At 55.1% G+C, this 19,406-nt stretch overlaps 8 protein-coding genes across 8 annotated transcripts; 6 read left to right on the top strand and 2 right to left on the bottom strand.

Moving 5' to 3' along the window:
* The first annotated feature begins 451 nt into the window (after nucleotides 1-451).
* QBC33DRAFT_540242 (pterin 4 alpha carbinolamine dehydratase-domain-containing protein) lies at nucleotides 452-1,847 on the top strand. The gene is made up of 3 exons (XM_060428047.1): nucleotides 452-1,033; nucleotides 1,361-1,423; nucleotides 1,495-1,847. Exons 1-3 carry the CDS (start codon nucleotides 770-772, stop codon nucleotides 1,702-1,704), a joined length of 537 nt encoding a protein of 178 aa, XP_060283008.1. The 5' UTR covers nucleotides 452-769; the 3' UTR covers nucleotides 1,705-1,847.
* QBC33DRAFT_540237 (methylsterol monooxygenase) lies at nucleotides 1,779-3,327 on the bottom strand. Its single transcript, XM_060428046.1, has 4 exons — nucleotides 3,189-3,327; nucleotides 3,011-3,119; nucleotides 2,806-2,949; nucleotides 1,779-2,749 (listed from the first exon to the last, which is right to left on the bottom strand). The coding sequence occupies exons 1-4, from the start codon at nucleotides 3,200-3,202 to the stop codon at nucleotides 2,099-2,101; spliced, it is 918 nt and encodes a 305-aa protein (XP_060283007.1). The 5' UTR covers nucleotides 3,203-3,327; the 3' UTR covers nucleotides 1,779-2,098.
* A 378-nt stretch (nucleotides 3,328-3,705) lies between these two features.
* On the top strand, nucleotides 3,706-6,866 carry QBC33DRAFT_611477 (ATP synthase regulation protein NCA2; the record flags this gene model as incomplete). Its single annotated transcript, XM_060432449.1, has 2 exons — nucleotides 3,706-3,722; nucleotides 4,439-6,866. The coding sequence occupies 2 exons, from the start codon at nucleotides 3,706-3,708 to the stop codon at nucleotides 6,423-6,425; spliced, it is 2,004 nt and encodes a 667-aa protein (XP_060283006.1). The 3' UTR covers nucleotides 6,426-6,866.
* Nucleotides 6,571-7,107, top strand: QBC33DRAFT_88849 (uncharacterized protein). Its single transcript, XM_060433158.1, has one exon. The coding sequence runs from the start codon at nucleotides 6,715-6,717 to the stop codon at nucleotides 7,018-7,020; it is 306 nt and encodes a 101-aa protein (XP_060283005.1). The 5' UTR covers nucleotides 6,571-6,714; the 3' UTR covers nucleotides 7,021-7,107.
* Nucleotides 7,067-8,913, bottom strand: QBC33DRAFT_88704 (enolase). Its single transcript, XM_060433156.1, has 5 exons — nucleotides 8,584-8,913; nucleotides 8,236-8,531; nucleotides 7,942-8,176; nucleotides 7,418-7,871; nucleotides 7,067-7,365 (listed from the first exon to the last, which is right to left on the bottom strand). Exons 1-5 carry the CDS (start codon nucleotides 8,663-8,665, stop codon nucleotides 7,113-7,115), a joined length of 1,320 nt encoding a protein of 439 aa, XP_060283004.1. The 5' UTR covers nucleotides 8,666-8,913; the 3' UTR covers nucleotides 7,067-7,112.
* A 1,112-nt stretch (nucleotides 8,914-10,025) lies between these two features.
* QBC33DRAFT_88730 (putative Rab/GTPase) lies at nucleotides 10,026-11,076 on the top strand. Its single transcript, XM_060433157.1, has 3 exons — nucleotides 10,026-10,202; nucleotides 10,309-10,576; nucleotides 10,654-11,076. Exons 1-3 carry the CDS (start codon nucleotides 10,173-10,175, stop codon nucleotides 10,965-10,967), a joined length of 612 nt encoding a protein of 203 aa, XP_060283003.1. The 5' UTR covers nucleotides 10,026-10,172; the 3' UTR covers nucleotides 10,968-11,076.
* A 622-nt stretch (nucleotides 11,077-11,698) lies between these two features.
* Nucleotides 11,699-18,112, top strand: QBC33DRAFT_88698 (activating signal cointegrator 1 complex subunit 3). The gene is made up of 2 exons (XM_060433154.1): nucleotides 11,699-12,763; nucleotides 12,833-18,112. The coding sequence occupies exons 1-2, from the start codon at nucleotides 11,864-11,866 to the stop codon at nucleotides 17,867-17,869; spliced, it is 5,937 nt and encodes a 1,978-aa protein (XP_060283002.1). The 5' UTR covers nucleotides 11,699-11,863; the 3' UTR covers nucleotides 17,870-18,112.
* On the top strand, nucleotides 18,113-19,243 carry QBC33DRAFT_88699 (uncharacterized protein). The gene is made up of 3 exons (XM_060433155.1): nucleotides 18,113-18,685; nucleotides 18,751-18,864; nucleotides 18,947-19,243. The coding sequence occupies exons 1-3, from the start codon at nucleotides 18,356-18,358 to the stop codon at nucleotides 19,118-19,120; spliced, it is 618 nt and encodes a 205-aa protein (XP_060283001.1). The 5' UTR covers nucleotides 18,113-18,355; the 3' UTR covers nucleotides 19,121-19,243.
* Nucleotides 19,244-19,406: the final 163 nt, after the last annotated feature.

The following is a 19,406-nucleotide window of genomic DNA, read 5'->3' as shown; positions in this document are numbered from 1 at the left end:
CCACGACGGCGCCGTCCTCGATCGGGTCGCCGCGGCCGGGGATCAGGATGCCGGCGCGGAGGCCGAAGGCGGCAGGCGGGCTGGCTTCCGCGCCATCGTGGGACGCGTTGCTGGGCAGGCTATCCCCCGCGGGACTGGCCGCAGTTGGCCGCATCGGTACGCGCATCTCTCCCATGAAACAAATGTGAAGGAGGTTTTGGATCGGGACAAACAGGGTCTCAAGGCGAGGCGATGAGTTGAGCAACAAAGTAGAGTGTAGTACCAGTCAAACAGATCAGACGCTCTATATCGAGTTTTGGGGGTTCTCTTAAGTTGCAATGTTGACTCCCGTCTCCGGTCGGCAACCTAGTTACCTACCTGGCTATACTCTCTCAGAGGCGGGTAGAGAGGGGTAGACAACCCGTTGAGCAGGCGATCCTAACGACCTGCCCGAATTGGCTTAACAGGAAGACAGGGAACTGATCCAGTCCTAGTTCTACGCCGTGGGTATTCATAGCGGCTGTATATGCTTTACCTTGCAGTGTTCCTAGTCTGATGCTAAGTCTAGGAAGAGGAATGAATATTCAAAAATTGCGAGATTAGTTTCTCCAAGTGGTTGATAGCCTTCCATACCTAGTCCATAGGTGGGAGGGTGACACCAACCTACAGCACTGACATAACTGGTGCGGGCCGCCAGCCAATTAATTACTGGGCGGCGTCCCACCCCAACTCTTTTTGATTACCTAGGTACCGGTCTGTTCGGGACAAACACCAAGAGAGGCCACTCAACATGGCGAGAATAGCATCCCGTCTTCGCATACCAATTGGTATCCCAAATTTCGCCCCCGTCAGACAGCCTAGGTTTGTGTTGCGTGCAAAATCAAGCATGACGCGGCCCAAGTTTTCGGCAGGCTCCGATGAAGAGGCCTTGGAGGAGGCGCTGTCGGGAATGCTCTCGAACTCCGGCGCGAACTCCGGCGGCCGATGGGCCATGACATCCACCGGCGAGGGTCTTGAGAGGACGTTCAAGTTCAAGACCTTTGCTAGGACTTGGGTAAGTCACCTGGGGACTGTTTGCCGTGCTCTCGCCGTTCGCTTGATGGTGGTTCCGTACGTGCTGCGTATGACCTGAGTGACACTCTCAACAAGGGATTCACTCATCTTTACCTGTAGCCCAGGGGGGAGCGAGGAAAGGAAAGCAGGGTGGACGATAATCAGAGTGACGATGGACAGGGTTATACCCCCCCTTGGTTTGTCGCTCCAGACATAGACGACACAGATGTTGTGGACTGATTCCTTGGGTCTTCTCTTCTTGTGTGGTTTGGAAGATAGTGTGGACTGAACAGCAAGTGTGTCACTAACTGACATCTTCCATGACCAGGATTTCATGACAGCAGTGGCCTTGCAGTGCAAGCTCAAGAACCACCACCCAGAGTGGTCCAATGTAAGATGGAATGTCTAAGTTCTGCTTTTCGGGCTTACTTTTCACATCGATGTTGACTACGACGACCTTAGGTGTTCAACACAACCTTCATCAGATGGACAACCCATCACCCGAATGGCCTATCAGCCAAGGATATCGACATGGCCGCACTATGCGACTCGCTCGCCAAGGACTTTGGAGAAGTCGAGGAGACTCCCGTGAACTCGCCCGGCGGCGAGATGCAGACTCTGGCCAACAAGGCGGTGTCATCCTCGGGCGACTGCTGTAAGCCAAAGGCTTAAGTCGAACTGTAACCTTGGGACGGTCCCGACAGAGGTAGCAAACACGGCAGATACTGTAAACACAACGATTTGTACTTCTTTGTATTATTAGTCTAATTAATATAGTGTATCATCATAGCAACCGCCACGGCTCAATATGTACCCGGTAAAACATCAAATGTCGCGAACACCTATCGGATGTGCTTTTCTCAGTGTCGCCGCACGAGCGGCCCCGAGTGTCGCGGAGACAATCTCCGCCCGGCATTTCTTCGTCATCATACATCTCCCGCCCTGTATTCTTATTCCGGGCGCTCCAACTTCCGCAAGGCCTTCTTGCCTTCGGTAAGAGACCCTGCCACGCCGAACCTGCGGGCCAGCCCATTGTAGCCCGGCTGTCGCACGGGAACCTCCTCATTTACTGGGACTTCGCCTTGATCTGGGCCAGCTTCCTCTCCCTGCGCTTCCTGCTTGCCTCCAGGCCGGCCTCGGTGTCCAGGCAGTAGTCCCACCAGCGGAAGCTCGATGCATAGTTGCCGATGAAACGCTCATGGTGGAGGTCGTGGTGATCGGCGCCGGCCCAGAAGGGCAGGAAGTGGCGCAGGCTCCAGGGGAAATCGTAACCACTGTGGGCGTCGATGGCCTGGAACAGGCGCAGAACGATCCAGGTGTACATTGTCACCAGGTGCAGCTCACCGCTGAGCGACACCCAGAGGATGGGAGAGCCGACAATGCCGATTCCAAGGAGCATGACCTCGATGGGAGAAGCGTACTCGGCTGCCAAGCCGAACGGTGCGCTGTACGTGTGGTGAAGCTTGTGGATCGACTTGTATAGCGGGCCGTAGTGCAGGGCGCGGTGGAACCAGTAGTGCCAGGTATCTTCCAGGACGAAGAAGATGGCAATGTGCATGGCCATCTTCCATAGGGGTGGGAACGGGACGCCATAGTCCATGCCGAAGTAGGTGGCAACGGGGTGGAAGAACCAGATCTGGGGCAGCTCGACGGTGAAGTGGCTCAGCAGAACGAGGGCCGCGCATTCCCACTGCTCTTTCCAGGTGGGGACTTTTTGCTATGTGGTTGTCAGTACTCGGACCAGGCCAAACCAGCGCAGATATTGTGACGGACATTTTGGATCTTGTATTTGTTGAAGGCGGGTATGGCATCGATGATGATCCACGGGAGGGAACGTCCGAAGTAAACTAGCTCGTGCATGACGAAGCTCATGATTCCGGTCGCAAGGGTGTCATTCTGCATCCAGAGATACCAAGCCTGGAGGGGCACGCGTCAGAACTTGAATGTTTGTCGCGAGCTGGGGATAGGATGTGCATACAGCCCAGAGGCGCTCGGCATAGTTCAGCTGAACGCTGTACTTGGACAGTTCTTCGAAGACAGTTAAATAGCTGCCCGTCGAGTTCGCGCCAGCGATCACTGTCGAGTTTCTGCGCAATTAGACGGTCAGTCCTGACTCTTGGCTCCAAAGGGGGCGCGGATCTTGACAGCAAACATACATGAAGGACGCCATCGTGGGCGAAAGCAAAGGGGAAAAGAGGGGACGTCGGCGTCAATCGAATGAGTGGCGCAAACACCGAGAAGGCGTGGGAATTGAATGGACGGCCACGGACACAACTCGAGAGCGGTGGTGATGGTGGTGGAATTTTGCCAGGAGATCGAGAGCGGAAAGGGGATCTTTTATGAGCGGCGTTGAAACATGCAAATCCCGGGATCCCAGTTTTGCAGGGACCACACCCAGTTACGGCGTTAGCAGCCAATGGCGAGAGAAATTGCAGAATCGGCCCATGGCCAGCGCCCTACTTCCGACTCCCGAGCCACTAATATCGCCCCACCGCAAACCGCGCCTGTTGAATTGCCATGCCAAATCGACAGAGATGCGGATTGCGGATTGCGGAGTGCACTGTACCCGTAGATTGGGAATCGTATTCGGATTGCACTGCCACCATTATCATAGGTACCTCCATGGACCGGTGCAGCTCATGAAGCATCCGGGGATCTATCCGTCATCTGACGATGCCCGTTGTTTTGGCGTGCGGAGGATCCATACTACGCAGTTTACCTATTAGGTATCAGGTATTAGAATCGTAACATTCGAAAAGGGGCAAAGTTATTCGTACTGTCTGTAGAAGATCCCGAACCACCCCCTGTCTTCCAAACTTGACATTTGCATTTGCGGCTCTTCGGTCCATGATTGCATGCCCAGTGTCTAAACTGTGGAAAACCAAAGGTGCCTTGTTTGTTTGTACTTGTTTTTCCCCATCTGCCTTTTGCCCACCAGCGCCTCGGGCGTTGTCCAGACGCCGTCCCAAGCCTACGGTTCCTGTGCTCCCTGTTCCCCTAAAATGACGTGGTCGAATAACTTGCCACAGCCCACAATCCACAACTCTACCTTGTCTACCTAGCTTAGTAGGTAGGTAGCTTTTAGCCCCCATTGGTCATCAACCGTTCGAGGTTGTCTTCCCGGCACCAACTCTCTCCGAGCAACGTTGGATGGCCTGATTCAACCCTCGCCACTCTCCACGCTCCACGCACCCACGACCTGCACGCTTCGCGGGTGCACCTGTAGCCGAACAGGGCCCTTGCAGAAGCCTCCGCTAGCCCAAATTCAAACCCCGGAAACCGACCTAATTTGCGCTAGTCGCATAAATACAATGTCTATTGTGACCGAGTTAGTTCCCTCCCAGAGACTTATGCATTTATCAGGGTATTATCGACTTGAAGTTGACGCCTGATTCCCATCCCATAGCCAGGTGCGTCGTCTGGACGCCCAGGTAGACCGGATTTCCCTCGTTCCCTTCATCTCAGCCGAGGGGGCCGGTGAACCCGAGGGGAACGGTCTGGAAGGCCAATTGGCCGGGATTAACGCGCTCTCGACTCCTCGTGTCAACGAGTTGCTCCGCATCGCCCGAGCATTATCGACCGCAACGTCATCTCGGCCCCTGTTGCCATCCTCGCATATCCGGGGCCTCCTCTTGCAGTCCGGCCTGGTGAGACGGGAGGGTGAGTATGCTGCCAGGAATCACTACGAGTCCGAAATCGAATGGCTCGTCGTCGGCAAAGCCACCATCCAGACGTACGGTCTGATCCTTAACACGCTGCTGGATCAGATCATCCCGCTCAGTGACGACATATGGTACTGGGATGAGGTACTGAGCTCCTACACTTACAGCAGCATATACACCGTTCAGACCTCCCCGCTCCGCATGTGGACATGGACGAAGGGCGTCTATCACGGAAGCCGCGCACGCCTTCGGCGCCTGTACCAGTCTTCTTCTGCTGGGCGCTTTGAGGCGGAGGGCCTGGGCTCATCCGCAGCGCAGCAGTGGCGCCAATTCTACTCTATCGTGCGAGAAAGCGTCGCCGAAAGGTCCATCAGCGATATCCAACGGAAAATCCTCTCTCCGGTTGCTCTTTGTCGGTCCCAGGCACGGCGGAAACAGACCCAACTGCGGCGACTCAGGGAGATGATCGCGAGTGGCCTAGGAGTTCTCATCGATGAAGGCCTGAGCTTCGACATTGCTGAAGAGGACGGCAAGAGTGAGGTAGCAGACAGCAGCCACGAGTGGAAAGGGGTTCTGGAGCGGAGCGTGGCTTTGATGGACATGGTCCTTCGCGGTGTCTTAACCCTAGAGGATGGGATATCCGAGTTCGAAGACAGGGTGTTCGCTGGGGTCGAGGAGGATCCTGAATTGTCGATTCACATGGAGGACGCCAACGCCGCAGAACGACCCGCGGTGCTTGCGAGAAGGCTTCTGGACTTACTTGGTTCCGGGATACCGAGTCACATTGCCGCCACCAGGGAGGTAGCCGGTCAGAGCGGACGCCCGTCGAAGCTGGTCAGATACTGGCTACCGGCCGGCCTGCTAATTATATCGTCGTCGACCATATTGCGCATCCTGGCCAACCGGAAGGCCGACATTATCAACTGGGTGCAGGATCTGGGCACCACTGTCAAGGATTTCTGGTTCAACTGGGTCATCGATCCGGTGAGAAAGATCATCGGCACGATTCGGCACGACTCAAGCAGCGAAATTGCCCTCATGAGCCGTGAGAGTCTGAAGGCCGACCGTGACAGCTTAGAGCGTATGGTCGTGGACTTTGCCATCGATAAGCCGAACTTGGCTGTTGGTGCGTCATCCTTAACCGATGCACAAATTGCGGACATCAGGGCAAAGGTCAAGGAAGGGGATGTGTCTCCGGTCCTACGGGCCTACGAGAAGGATTTGCGGACACCGTTCGTTGGGGCCGTGAAGGGTGACCTCGTGCGGGCGTTGCTCATCCAGGTCCAGAAGACAAAGGTCGACTTGGAGATTGCCATCAGCGGAATCGATGCCCTGCTCAAGAGCCAGGAGCTGGTGTTCGGGTTCGTGGGCCTAACCCCGGGTGTACTCGTCTTGGTAGCAGCCCTCCAATACGTGCGGACTCTGTCGGGGGGGCGGAAGGGCATGTACCAGAGCCAGCGAGCCGGCAGAAGCATCCGGGTCCTCCGGAATATCGACCGTATCCTCTCGGAAGCAACACCGTCTCAGAATAACTTGCTCTCCTACAAAGACCACGGGCTGCTGGTCTGCGAGGTTCACGTCCTCAGGAAATTGGCGCATGGCCTTCTCCCCGGGGACATCGAGAAAGAGTTCCTCGAGGACCTGGACGACCTAGCGAACCTGAAGGGGATCCAGATCCAGGTGAAGGCACTGGAAAGGATTCGGTGGGCGTATTCCAGGTGGTTGAAGTGAAAACAGGCAAACCTGCATTCCTGGATCCTCAGTTGTACAGCATATGGTTGTATGTAACATAACACGATACTGTACAATAGTACGTACATATGACTCGTTGCACATAGGAGAGTCATGATGCCTATTACATCGCCGAATATCTACCTAGGTACCTATTTATCTACCTTTAGCTGCCAGTATAGAGCCATGGAAGCGGGTACAAACGATCAGAGGCACATATCAACGGACGTTGACGAGTTGAATTGAAGTGACTGCATGCGGTGTTAATGCCGTTCAAAAATCGAGAGCGATGAAAGACGCCCTGGAACACGACGTGAAGGACGACGAGGTCTACATCTGCCTGGTCAGCGCGGCGTCCATGTACATCCTGTGCTCTGGCCAGGCTCTCTTCGTGCAGCTAATCCAAGCCGTAGTGCAGATCTGGCCCGAAGGCGCGGAGATCCGTAAGCCCGGCCCGCTCTTCTCAGGTGCTTCTTTCGGCCTGGAGAGGTGGGAGTTTTGGAAGGGGGCGTTCGTTGCCGCCGTGGGTAGAAAGGGGGTAGAAAAGGGGCCAGCGATGGGTGCAAAGGCCTCCCTCGCTAGGCGGCGGCCTTGATGGATGCTCTGAAGAGCAGCATGATGTTTTGGCCACATATTGTGCTTTGCTTATTTTGACGACTTGGCCATAGTTTGTATTCGCGTGATAGGCTAGACAGAAAGTTCGGATGGGAACCGAAAATGAGCCCCTGCATACAAACACGTCTTGCCCGCTGCCTTCAACTCAGACTCGATGTCCACAAGGCGGTTGTACTTGACGACCCTCTCACCGCGGCACGGAGCACCCGACTTCAAATGTCCAGTGCTGAGTCCGACTGTCAGGTCTGCAATGAAGTCGTCTGTCGTCTCTCCCGATCGATGGGAGACAAACACGCTCCATCCGAGACTGAATGCAAAGCTTGCTCTGTCCACCGGGTTAATAACATTTAACCTCCCATAAAACACGGGGCACTCACGCTTCAATTGCTTCCGTGACGGTGCCTATCTGGTTCACCTTTAGGAGCATCGAATTGCATGCCTTCCTGCTATCAGCCATGCGAACCCTCTCAACGTTTGTGACGAGCAAGTCATCTCCAACAAGCTCCACCGGGCACGTCTTGTTAAACGCAGCCCATGTATGCCAATCGTCCTCAGCAAAGGGATCTTCGAGCAATACAATTGGGTACTCGGCTAGGAGACGGTTATACAATTGTTGCAAGTCGGCTGGCGAGAGGATATTTGGCGACTTGTCCTTGAACCCAAGGTCATATGAGCCATCCCCACGGAAGAACTCAGAGGAAGCCGGGTCGATTCCAAACTTGACTTGCTCGCTGTAACCACAATCTGCCACGGCAGTCGCCAGGAGGTCCAAGGCCTGCTCTGGCAAGGTGACCGGCGGAGCGAAGCCGCCCTCATCGCCGATTCCAGTAGCTTTTGAGCATTGTAAGTCATTGAAAGGGCTGGGAAAGTGAAAGGGAGAAAGGAAAATAGACTGCCTTACCTGGTGCTCCATACCTATCCAGGATGGCTTGTTTGAGGCGATGATAGACTTCAGAGCCCATGCGCATGGCTTCTTCAAAGGAAGTCGCACCGACCGCCGCGATCATCATCTCCTGAAAAGCCATTGTATTTCCAGAATGCACGCCACCATTCAGAACATTAAGGAAAGGCACCAGCATGACGTAAGGACCTTCGATACCTGCTTCTTTTCGAAGGAATTCGTATAGCGGTATTCCCTACACCGGCGTAAGCAGGGCTCAGGCATTGCTCGAGCTGGTATGTACGTAAGACCTACCGAGCTTGCTGCCCCGGCTCTGGCGCATGCCATGCTGACACCCAGAATCGCATTCGCTCCAAGATTAGCCTTGTTGGGCGTGCCGTCCAGATCCCGCACGAAACGGTCAATGTCCCTAAGCTGGGTTTGTGGGTTGAAGCCTCTCTTCACCAATGCCGGCCCGATGATTTCCTGCACGTTTCTCACGGCTTTGCCAACGCCCTTACCCCCGTAGACGCCATCAACTTTGTCCCGGAGCTCGACAGCCTCATGCTTGCCTGTGGATGCTCCAGAGGGTACTAGGGCCCGGTGAATACCTGAATTGCATGTCAGGACCAGATCCAAGATGCTGTGGATATTTTGCCTCACCGAATTCGGTCTCGACCTCGACTTGGACTGTTGGAATCCCCCGCGAATCAAGCCTCTGAGATGCCCTCACAGCGATAATCATGGTTGGCGCGTAATTGCTTTAGTGATCATCGATTCGCAGGCAACTTCGATTTACCGGTCTTAAATAGAAAGACAATTCGCGTGATGCGGAGAGCAAGACCTCCCCTGAGACCTACAACCTACTAAGTCGTGGCGCCTTAGAAGTTGGATGAGCCGGATAGAACGGATATACCGGGCAAATGGTGTCCTGACTTGCGTGTCGTGCCATGTGTGGCAAGCTAAAGCCGATCATTATATAGCTAGGTTACGATCTCTGAGATGTGATCTCAAGTTTATTTGGTCATGCGTGTGACGGCATATCGAGGTGAAACCCTCAAGGCTCTAAGTTGGAACTCTACTTGGACATGACAGGACTTAGAACTGGTGTCCCCAACCCTTTACATCAAACATGGATTGTCCTTGGAGAGAGCCCTCGATTTCTCTTCCGTGGTGTCTCCGAGTCAAGATCAGCCCGCACCATAGCAACACAATATTCTATCGTATCGCATCAGAGGCCTATCACCCCATAAATAGCCACTGGATATAAGAATGGAAGGATGGCATGGACATTACGTGACCACGGCGCGAATCCAAATGTCTCGCCAGTTTATTTATCATGTGCTCAGTCTCGGCCATCGACAGATCAAACGGCCCGAACGCCTTCAGCGCGTCGGCGCCCGGATGCCGGGGAAGTCGGACGGCGGGGTGCCGGCCATGGAGTCGCCGGATGCGGGGCACGTGGACCAAGGTGTCGTCGGATTTGGGGTGCGAAAAAGGGGTGGTGACGTGTGAAGTGGTTTCGGAACGAAGATTGACCAAGGTGTTTTCGCCTCCACTTCGGACCCCAAACTTTTGGAACCCACCAACCAGAAAGCGCAGATCCAGCATATATACATACCATATTACTGCATAACTGCATAACTGCATGGGTAGTGTACCTTGTCCCGTCCGTAGATACGGATACCTGCTCGCAGAACGTCTCAGGGTTGCTGACGCCGAAGTGAGGCTTAAAAAACAACTTCTACCTGCTCGTAATTTGCAGCCTGTATCACCAGTTTCGGAGCCAGTTCAACCGTTCTTGTGTCCACCTGATATCCTACCTAGACCGTATTTTAGCTTGCGGCCACTTGTCCCGACCGGCGTTTCCAAGTTGCCTGGCCCCACCCAAGGTTCGCAGTGGTCTCCATGCAATTCCCCAAGTTCGCCGACCGCAAACAAACATCTATTGATCTAAGCCCTTTCTTGTTGTCGGTACCCTTTATCCCTTAGACATCAGCACAGCGAGATTGCGTCAGAGAGAGCATCCTTTGGCTGACTTCCCTCAAACAGCACCAATCGCACAACCAACGTAAGCCGATCTCGATCCGGCCAACTGGGACGTCGCGGCGAGTAGCCACTCCGCCTTCTCGCGATCGCAGCTTCGCAGCTCCGGCCTCGGCTTCATCTTCATTTCCTGCAATCTCACAAGCGAGGCACCGTATCGCGGATATTTAACTCCCTGGTGTTCTAGCGTTTGCTTCATCTGCAAAATGTCGAGTAATAGAAACTATGACTTTCTAGTAATAACCCCTCTCCTCCCCAGAATGAACACCCCCGCGAGACCCGGCAACTGGTGCGGGACGCTGGGATGGACTGGTCAGGGCTGACTGGAATGCGCCAAAACAGATCAAGTTGCTCCTGATTGGCGACTCGGGCGTGGGCAAGTCCTGCTGCCTGCTGCGGTTCAGCGAGGACTCGTTCACGCCGTCGTTTATCACGACGATTGGCATCGACTTCAAGATCAGGACCATCGAGCTCGACGGAAAGCGGTGTAAGCTACAGATCTGGGATACAGCCGGCCAGGAACGCTTCCGCACCATCACGACTGCGTACTATAGAGGCGCCATGGGCATATTATTGGTATACGACGTTACGGATGAGCGATCGTTCAACAGTACGTTCCCCTGAGCCTGAGCCTGTGCATCTCCCGATTCACGCTCCATGGAGACTGACGCGCATAACCCCCCGCAGATATACGCACCTGGTTCGCCAACGTGGAGCAGCACGCCACCGAGGGCGTGAACAAGATCCTGATCGGCAACAAGTGCGACTGGGAGGACAAGCGGGCGGTGTCGACGGAGCGTGGCCAGGCGCTGGCCGACGAGCTCGGCATCCCCTTCCTCGAGGTCTCGGCCAAGAGCAACATCAACATCGACAAGGCCTTCTACAGCCTCGCCGCCGACATCAAGAAGCGCATCGTCCAGACTTCCAAGAACGAGCAGGCATCGACAGTCAACGTCGGCGAGCAGAGCGGGTCGGGAGGAGTGAAGTGCTGTTATGGTTAAAGGGGGTGGCCCCTGCGAAGGATTCCGAGGTGGAGAGAGGATTTGATTTGACGGAGAAACGAAACCGTGACGGACGGCAGTGACTTTTGCGGGAAATGGACGGCATCTGACTAGCGGTCTAGATGCCCGAGCATCATCCATGGGGAGTGCGAGGTTGGCCAATATTCCCAACAGCCAGCCACATGACTACCTAAGGCCCCCTGGGCCGGACGCTTAGATGGTGGGAGAAGCTTCGATGGAATACACGATACGCGTGCCCTGCATCGTTACAGAAGGGCCTCGGGAGGTAGAACGGGGCGGGCGAGGGCAGGAAGAGAAAGCAAATATTTTGGTCACGGAGTTTGGTTGTGATCTAGGAATTCTAATAATTATTTCAAGTGTTCTCCGTTACCGGTTCATACAACCCTGACTGCAGCAACTATTGTCGAGACACCCCCTTATTAGGGGGGAACTTGTCAAGGAATAGAAAGGAACATGCGTGTAAACCCCCATACGTACCTTAGCCAAGAAGCCTTTCGATTCATGTAGAAATAGATTACGATAATGCTAGCGGGGGAACCAAAATGGAAGCAGCGCGAGGAATAAGAAACGGGAGACTCTTTGCTTCTTTGCTTGCTTTCTGACTCTCTGCAACCCACACCGCCTACAGTGAAAGGGGGAGAAAGCCATTAGTTATTATTAGCGGGGTAGTCTCGCTGTTGACTCGCCTCAGACTCGTTGCCTTAGAGCGGGTGGAAACTCCCCACATCCACATATTAACGTTGGTATGTAAGCCACAATGAACGGTTTAGATTTTTGAGGCAAGATCTGAATCAACCAGGTGAAGAGACGCAGGTCACCCTTCTCCATTCTGAGAAGCAAATCTGTTCCCCAAACTCGGCGTTCAATTCGCAACTATGACTAGTTCTTTGAGTGACTCGGGTCAAGCCCAATGGCTCTCCCAAATGGAAGCCATGAAATCAGCGCTGGCTGAACTCAGGCTGCCGCCGACCTCGAACGTCGGAAGCGACACGGACTGGGATGACGACGACAAAGACTATGGCTACAGCTCAGCTGACGCAAGTCACGATGTTTGGGACTTCATATCGGACAGCGAACTGGACGAGATTGCCTTCGACAGCGGTGACTTGATGGATGGCACCGATGGGCTCAACGAAACCCCCTATGGACCCTCCTGGCTCGCCGCTAGGTGCTCTGGGATTGCATCAAGGAAAGGTGGCGTTGGTGTTGAAGACCAGATTAGTGAAATCCTGGCATCGAAGCTCTCCCAAGATGAGCTGCAGAGTTCATTGACCGACCTGATCGGATTCGATGACCTTGATTTTATCACCGACCTGCTCTCTCACAGGGATGAGATCGTTGCTGCTCTAACACCCCCTGAGCTACCAGCCGCCGGGCGTTTATTGACGAGAGCCCAGAGAGAAGAAGGCCTTCGAAGGCAGGATCTTGAGCACAAAACGGCGCGCTTGGCTCCTGCCCAGTCCAAAGAGCCGCAATACCCGCACGTGTACAAGGCTTACAATGCGGGCAACACTCTGAGCTATTCCGGAAAGCGATATGCCCTCCCCGTTGGTAGCGAGCGAAAAGAATTCGAAAAGTACGAAATGTACTCCATTCCCGCGGGCCGGGTTGGTACTCTCGGGGCAGGTCGGAGACTCCTCGAGATCTCTGAGCTGGATGGGCTCTGCAGCAGGACTTTCAAGGGATACACGACTCTGAACCGTATGCAGAGTCTCGTCTACCCGGTAGCCTACAAGACCAGCGAGAACATGCTCATCTGCGCCCCTACTGGTGCTGTAAGTAGCCGTGGTGGGATACATCCACGAGATACGGTCCTGCTTATTTACCAGACTAACACGGCGTAGGGTAAAACTGACGCCGCCCTGTTGACTATTCTTCACACTGTTGGCCAGTACCTGACCCCGAACCCATTCGATGACCCTCAGGCAACCGACTTCGCCGTGGACACCGAGGGCTTCAAGATCGTCTACGTCGCCCCTATGAAAGCCCTTGCGGCTGAGATCACTGGGAAGTTGAGCAAACGACTCGCTTGGCTTGGTATTCGCTGCCGAGAGTACACAGGAGACATGCACCTGACCAAATCCGAGATTGTGCAGACCCAAATCATTGTGACCACCCCTGAGAAGTGGGATGTAGTGACGCGAAAGGGGACGGGCGACACGGAGCTCGTGCAGAAAGTGAGGTTACTGATCATCGACGAGGTCCACATGCTCCATGACGAGCGAGGCGCAGTGCTCGAATCCCTCGTTGCCAGGACCGAGAGACAGGTCGAGAGCACACAGTCTCTGATCCGCATCGTCGGTCTCAGCGCCACGCTGCCGAACTACATCGATGTCGCCGACTTTCTAAAAGTCAACAGGTACGCCGGGCTGTTCTATTTCGATGCCTCGTTCCGGCCCGTGCCGCTCGAACAGCACTTCATTGGGGTGAAAGGCAAAGCCGGGACGAGGCAGTCCAGGGATAACCTCGATGGTGTTGCTTTCGAAAAAGTCCGGGAAATGCTCGAGCAGGACCATCAGGTCATGGTCTTTGTCCACTCTAGACGAGACACGCTGGCAACGGCGAAGATGCTCTATGAGAAAGCGATTGATGCTGTCTGCGTCGATCTATTTGACCCCACTGGGCATCCAAAATACGAGTCTGCCATGAGGGATGTCAGGACGACAAGGGCCAAGGAGATAAGAGAACTCATCCCGAAGGGGCTTGGCGTCCATCATGCCGGAATGGCCCGGGCGGACCGGAATATGATGGAGAGGCTGTTTTCCGAAGGTGTCATCAAGGTCCTGTGCTGTACTGCCACTCTTGCCTGGGGTGTCAATCTGCCGGCAGCCGCCGTGGTTATCAAGGGGACTCAGGTGTACAGCGCCCAGGATGGCAAATTCGTTGACCTTGGGATCCTCGACGTTCTTCAGATCTTCGGGCGTGCTGGTCGGCCGCAGTTCGAAGACGTTGGCATCGGCATGATCTGCACCACTGCGGACAAGCTCAGCCACTACCTGACAGCAGTCACTGATCAGCTCCCTATCGAATCCAAGTTCTCGGCCAAGCTGGTTGATAACTTGAATGCCGAGATCGCACTGGGAACGGTTAGCTCGATCCCCGAGGCCGTCCAATGGATCGGCTACTCGTACCTTTTCGTACGGATGAAACGGAACCCAATGGCGTACGGGATCGACTGGGCCGAGTATGCTGAAGACCCGAGTCTGGTTCAGAGACGGCGCCAGCTTGCCATTCAAGCAGCGAGGACGCTGCAGAAGAGCCAGATGGTCATATTCAACGAGACAACGGAAGAGCTGCGGAGCAAGGATATCGGCCGGATTGCCAGCCAGTACTACATACAACAGACCAGTATCGAGATCTTCAACACCATGATGCGCCCCCAGGCTACCGAAGCCGACGTTCTAAAGATGATCGCCATGAGCGGAGAGTTCGATAACATACAGTCCCGAGACAGTGAAAGCGTGGAGCTGTCCAGGATGAAAAATAACGATCATGTTGTGGTCTGCGATGTTGGCGCGGGAATCGATACTCCCCAAGCAAAGACCAACATCTTGCTACAGGGTTACATCTCGAGGGCGCAGCCGGAGGATTTTGCCCTGGGTAATGATCTCAACTACGTGGCCCAACAAGCTGGCCGAATTTGCCGCGCCCTGTTCATGATTGCCCTGAATAGAAGATGGGGTCATCAGTGCCTGGTTCTCCTGACCTTGTCCAAGTCCATCGAGAAACGAATATGGCCGTTCCAGCATCCTCTCCACCAGTTTGACCTGCCCAAGCCGGTATTGAACCAGCTCGACGCCAAGGAGTCACTGACCATCGAGGCCATGCGCGATATGGAACCTGCTGAGATCGGCAGCCTTGTCCACAACCATAGTGCAGGCACGAAGATCGCCAAGATCCTGAACAATTTCCCGACCGTCAACGTTGAAGCTGAAATTGCGCCCTTGAACAGGGATGTTCTGCGAATCAAGCTCTTCGTCTACCCCGATTTCCGTTGGAATGACCAGGTTCACGGGACGTCAGAGTCCTACTATATCTGGGTCGAGAACTCGGAGACATCCGAGATCTATCACCACGAATTCTTCATCCTTAACCGGAGGAAGCTGCATGACGAGCATGAGCTCAACTTTACTATTCCCCTAGCGGACCCCTTGCCGACCCAGATCTACGTGAGAGCAGTCTCCGACAGATGGCTGGGGGCAGAGACGGTGACCCCTGTCTCCTTCCAACATCTGATCCGACCAGACACCGAGAGCGTGTACACCGACCTCCTGAACTTGCAGCCGCTTCCAATCACGGCGCTGAAGAATCCGATATTGGAAGACATCTACAGCCAACGGTTCCAGTTTTTCAACCCCATGCAAACGCAGATCTTCCACACGCTGTACCACACGCCGGCGAACGTCCTTCTTGGCTCTCCAACCGGCAGTGGAAAGACGGTCGCTGCCGAGCTGGCTATGTGGTGGGCCTTCCGAGAACGTCCGGGTTCAAAGGTGGTGTACATAGCTCCCATGAAGGCTCTCGTGCGAGAGCGAGTGAAGGACTGGGGGAGACGCCTGGCACAGCCGATGGGGCTGAAGTTGGTGGAGTTGACTGGAGACAACACCCCCGATACTCGCACAATCCAGGATGCCGACATCATCGTCACTACTCCCGAGAAGTGGGACGGCATTTCTCGTAGCTGGCAGACGAGAGGCTATGTCCGCAAGGTCAGCCTTGTCATCATCGACGAGATCCATCTCCTGGCAGGCGATCGCGGGCCCATTCTGGAGATCATTGTGTCCAGAATGAACTTCATCGCCGCCTCGACTAAAAGTTCTGTCCGGCTCTTGGGCATGTCGACCGCTTGCGCCAATGCCACCGACCTGGGCAACTGGCTCGGCGTCAAAGAAGGCCTGTTCAATTTCAGGCACTCGGTCCGACCGGTTCCCCTGGAGCTGTACATTGACGGGTTCCCAGAAGCTAGGGGCTTCTGCCCCCTAATGCAGTCTATGAACCGCCCGACCTTCCTGGCGATCAAGAACCACAGCCCGGACAAGCCAGTCATCGTCTTCGTCCCGTCCCGTCGCCAAACCAGGCTGACAGCCAAGGACCTCGTCAACCTATGCGGCATGGAAGACAACCCCAGGCGATTCCTCACCATGGATGAAGATGACCTCCAGCTCAATCTCTCAAGGGTAAAAGACGACGCGTTGAAAGAAGCCATAAGCTTTGGAATTGGCCTACATCATGCTGGTCTGGTCGAGTCTGACCGGCAGCTGGCCGAGGAGCTCTTTCTGAACAACAAGATCCAGATTCTCATCGCCACGAGCACACTTGCCTGGGGCGTGAACCTCCCGGCCCATCTCGTCGTGGTCAAGGGAACGCAATATTACGACGCAAAGATCGAGGGATACAAGGACATGGATCTCACAGATGTGCTGCAGATGCTGGGTCGAGCCGGCCGACCGCAGTTTGATACTTCTGGTGTGGCTCGGATCTTGACCCAGGATTCGAAGAAGGACTTCTACAAACACTTCCTACACACGGGCTTCCCCGTCGAGTCGTCGCTTCACACCGTCCTGGATAACCATCTCTGCGCCGAGGTATCCGCAGAAACCATTGTCACAAAGCAGGATGCCCTGGACTATCTGACCTGGACCTTCTTCTTCCGGAGGCTGCACAAGAACCCATCATACTACGGCCTTGAGATATTGGCCGAAGAGCATAACAGCACCGCCGCACAGCAACTTGCCAACGATTTTATGATCGAGATGGTTGACACATCGCTCAATGAGCTTGCCACGTCCAAGTGTGTCGAGGTCTACCCCAACGGCGATGTCGACCCTACGCCAATGGGCAAGATCATGAGCTACTACTACCTCTCTCACAAGACCATTCGCCAATTGGCCAGCCATGCGAAACCCAAGGCAACCTTCGAGGACGTGCTATCCTGGATGTGCCGGGCGACCGAGTACGACGAACTGCCCGTCCGACACAACGAGGACCTTATCAACGCCGAGTTGTCCAAGAACCTGCCCCTGCCCGGCACCTCATTCGATATGCCCATGTGGGACCCCCACGTCAAGTCATTCCTCCTCCTCCAGGCGCACATGTCACGTATCAACCTCCCAATCACCGATTACGTCGGCGACCAGACGAGCGTCCTCGACCAGTCAATCCGAATCATCCAGGCATCCATCGACGTGATGACCGAGTCGGGCTACCTCTCCAGCACTCTGGAGTTCATCAAGCTCCTGCAGTGTATAAAGAGCGCCCGCTGGCCAACAGACCCCCCACTCTCCATCCTGCCGACCGTAGACGAGAACACCAAGAACAGGATGCCCCTCCACGAGCTCAGCAAGCTCAAGCCCCCGCAGCTGCAGAAGCTTGCACGCGAGCTCTCCGTCCCCAGCAGCCAGCAGGCGCGCTTCGCCAGGGCCGCGGCCGCGATCCCCAACGTCGGCGTGTCGGTGGAGCAGGCCAAGTCCCTCTCGCTGACCGTGTCGCTCAGGCGGCTCAACCCGGTCGCCGAGCGGGAGGCGCGCATCTACGCGCCGAGGTTCCCCAAGCCGCAGACCGAGGGCTGGTTCGTCATCGTGTGCGACGTCGCGAGGGACGAGATCGTCGCGGTCAAGAGGGTCGGCTGGAGCCAGGGCCCCGGCAGGAGTGTCGGCGTGGGCTCGAGGCCGGCCGCTAGGGCGGTGATCAAGTTGCCGGATCCCGAAGGCGGCCAGGCGAGGAAGCTTGATGTCCTGGTGCTGAGTGATGGCTATGTCGGTATGGAGTATCGGGTGCTTGGGGTCGAAATCCCGGCCTTCCCTGTCGTCGGTGATGATATCCAGGGGGCAAAGGAGAGTGGCGGTAAGCCGGGCCCTGGGCCTGGTATGGCTTCGGCATAGGTCTAGTTCCTTCAGATCTATGGTAGGTTCACCGTACCTACTAGAGAATGCCATATCCCTCGGCCCACTTAGGGTTTGTTACAAGCATCCTGGCACTCAGTGATATTTCCCCCAGCCACGAACCCCCTGTGACTTGATGGGTTTTTTACCGCCCCAGAACATCTGTAGGACCTCACCTTGGACGGGAACTCTTTTTGGGGGTTGGCTAGGCAACCTTTTAGGGAGCACCGGAGCAGCAAATATCGACCCTCACTCTGCCCTCACTTTTTGTTCATATTATCCTTAAAACAAGGCTTCACAGCTTCTGAGCCTTCTAGACAAGGCTCCCTAGTGATGTATCTCATCATGTACTCTTCGGCTTACCCACTATGCACTATCAAGTCTACCTATATTGCATATCACCTAGCAGTTCTGCCCCTACCTTCTCACATCCTGTGCTTCCGATATTCTCGCCTCTTCTAGGCATTGCAGAACACCTCTCTGACAATGGCTTCACTCACTTCTTTCAAAGCTGTGAATTCCCCCGGGCCTGAAACCTACGGCACCTCATCATCGTCTTCTTCGTCATGCAAACCAGGGCTGCCTACCACAATCGACAGCCTGCAATCTGAGAAAACCTCCTCCTCAGATGCCTCCGCCGACTTGCCAGCTTCTGGCAACGATGCCTCCAAACCCAAAGCTGAACCTCGCACCACCCCCGACGCCGAGGCCGATTTCCACGATACCTGGGGCCATCTGTTCCTCAGCGACGACGAGTTTGCTAGCTACTATCCCGGGACACCTTCCGGTGCGTCATCGGGAGGACGTTCAACCAAGGCACGTCTCTCTTCCCCGTTCAGCTGTTCCTCCTTGTGTATCCGGAGCTGATCAACATATCCTAGACTAGCTCATCCGAGGACGAGAATGACAGGCATGCCAGTGCCAGAGGCCAAGCCCACCACGTCGCTTTGACGACTGAGGAGCTGCGCAACTACATATCGCACCTGGAACGCATGGTAATTCCCATCCCTCCCTTGTCCTTAACAGAATAAAACTGAAAACCAACAATGGTAGCTGACATATACCCCCCCTTCCCAGAAAGGAGAAAAGCAGGACCAGACCGCAGAGGCCGCAGAGGCTGTTGCAACATGGGTGGCCGCAGTCAATGCCAACGGAGCTGTGGCTGATCCCCCAAGGGGCAAGCCCAAGGACAAGTCTGTTTACCCTTCGAGTGATGGGGGCGAGAGACCCGCCAAGAGGCGGATGCTCTAGGGGACTGAGGGTGTTTGCGGAGAATAAAGGGAAACCTATTTCGTGGAGTTTAGATGGAGGGATTGAACATTTGGGATTCTGGATGGGGGTGGGGGGAAAGGGGCATACGGTACAAGGCCTGGGGGGGTATGCATTAGATATGGGGTTTAGGAAAGGGAAAGGACGGTTCCCTATTAGAGAAGGGTGAAATACGATTTGATGACCTTGTGTGCATGTTCCTTGTAAGCCTACTCGATGTCTGCAACACTCCAAGGCGCCTTTTGGCCTCATGCCACGAAATGCACCC

This window comes from Phialemonium atrogriseum (genome assembly GCF_030411735.1).
Source record: "Phialemonium atrogriseum strain 8032-3 unplaced genomic scaffold QBC33scaffold_14, whole genome shotgun sequence".
NCBI classification, from domain to species: domain Eukaryota; kingdom Fungi; phylum Ascomycota; class Sordariomycetes; order Cephalothecales; family Cephalothecaceae; genus Phialemonium; species Phialemonium atrogriseum.
The sequence above is the reverse complement of the archived record's forward strand: the minus strand, read 5'-3'. Positions and strand labels throughout refer to the sequence as shown.

What these genes read in the sequence shown, in the direction of transcription:
- QBC33DRAFT_540242 (XM_060428047.1), top strand. Translation starts at nt 770, where the DNA reads ATGGCGAGAATAGCATCCCGTCTTCGCATACCAATTGGTATCCCAAAT. An exon ending in AGACCTTTGCTAGGACTTGG is followed by an intron (nt 1,034 to 1,360) that starts GTAAGTCACCTG and finishes TTCCATGACCAG; the next exon opens with GATTTCATGACAGCAGTGGC. An exon ending in ACCACCCAGAGTGGTCCAAT is followed by an intron (nt 1,424 to 1,494) that starts GTAAGATGGAAT and finishes CGACGACCTTAG; the next exon opens with GTGTTCAACACAACCTTCAT.
- QBC33DRAFT_540237 (XM_060428046.1), bottom strand. An exon ending in ATGCCGAGCGCCTCTGGGCT is followed by an intron (nt 2,950 to 3,010) that starts GTATGCACATCC and finishes GTGCCCCTCCAG; the next exon opens with GCTTGGTATCTCTGGATGCA. An exon ending in ACAAATACAAGATCCAAAAT is followed by an intron (nt 2,750 to 2,805) that starts GTCCGTCACAAT and finishes ACAACCACATAG; the next exon opens with CAAAAAGTCCCCACCTGGAA.
- QBC33DRAFT_88849 (XM_060433158.1), top strand. Translation starts at nt 6,715, where the DNA reads ATGAAAGACGCCCTGGAACACGACGTGAAGGACGACGAGGTCTACATC.
- QBC33DRAFT_88704 (XM_060433156.1), bottom strand. Translation starts at nt 8,665, where the DNA reads ATGATTATCGCTGTGAGGGCATCTCAGAGGCTTGATTCGCGGGGGATT. An exon ending in GAGCCGGGGCAGCAAGCTCG is followed by an intron (nt 8,177 to 8,235) that starts GTAGGTCTTACG and finishes ACGCCGGTGTAG; the next exon opens with GGAATACCGCTATACGAATT. An exon ending in GGATAGGTATGGAGCACCAG is followed by an intron (nt 7,872 to 7,941) that starts GTAAGGCAGTCT and finishes AATGCTCAAAAG; the next exon opens with CTACTGGAATCGGCGATGAG.
- QBC33DRAFT_88730 (XM_060433157.1), top strand. Translation starts at nt 10,173, where the DNA reads ATGTCGAGTAATAGAAACTATGACTTTCTA. An exon ending in ATAGAAACTATGACTTTCTA is followed by an intron (nt 10,203 to 10,308) that starts GTAATAACCCCT and finishes GCGCCAAAACAG; the next exon opens with ATCAAGTTGCTCCTGATTGG. An exon ending in GGATGAGCGATCGTTCAACA is followed by an intron (nt 10,577 to 10,653) that starts GTACGTTCCCCT and finishes AACCCCCCGCAG; the next exon opens with ATATACGCACCTGGTTCGCC.
- QBC33DRAFT_88698 (XM_060433154.1), top strand. Translation starts at nt 11,864, where the DNA reads ATGACTAGTTCTTTGAGTGACTCGGGTCAAGCCCAATGGCTCTCCCAA. An exon ending in TCTGCGCCCCTACTGGTGCT is followed by an intron (nt 12,764 to 12,832) that starts GTAAGTAGCCGT and finishes AACACGGCGTAG; the next exon opens with GGTAAAACTGACGCCGCCCT.
- QBC33DRAFT_88699 (XM_060433155.1), top strand. Translation starts at nt 18,356, where the DNA reads ATGGCTTCACTCACTTCTTTCAAAGCTGTGAATTCCCCCGGGCCTGAA. An exon ending in CGGGAGGACGTTCAACCAAG is followed by an intron (nt 18,686 to 18,750) that starts GCACGTCTCTCT and finishes AACATATCCTAG; the next exon opens with ACTAGCTCATCCGAGGACGA. An exon ending in TATCGCACCTGGAACGCATG is followed by an intron (nt 18,865 to 18,946) that starts GTAATTCCCATC and finishes CCCCCTTCCCAG; the next exon opens with AAAGGAGAAAAGCAGGACCA.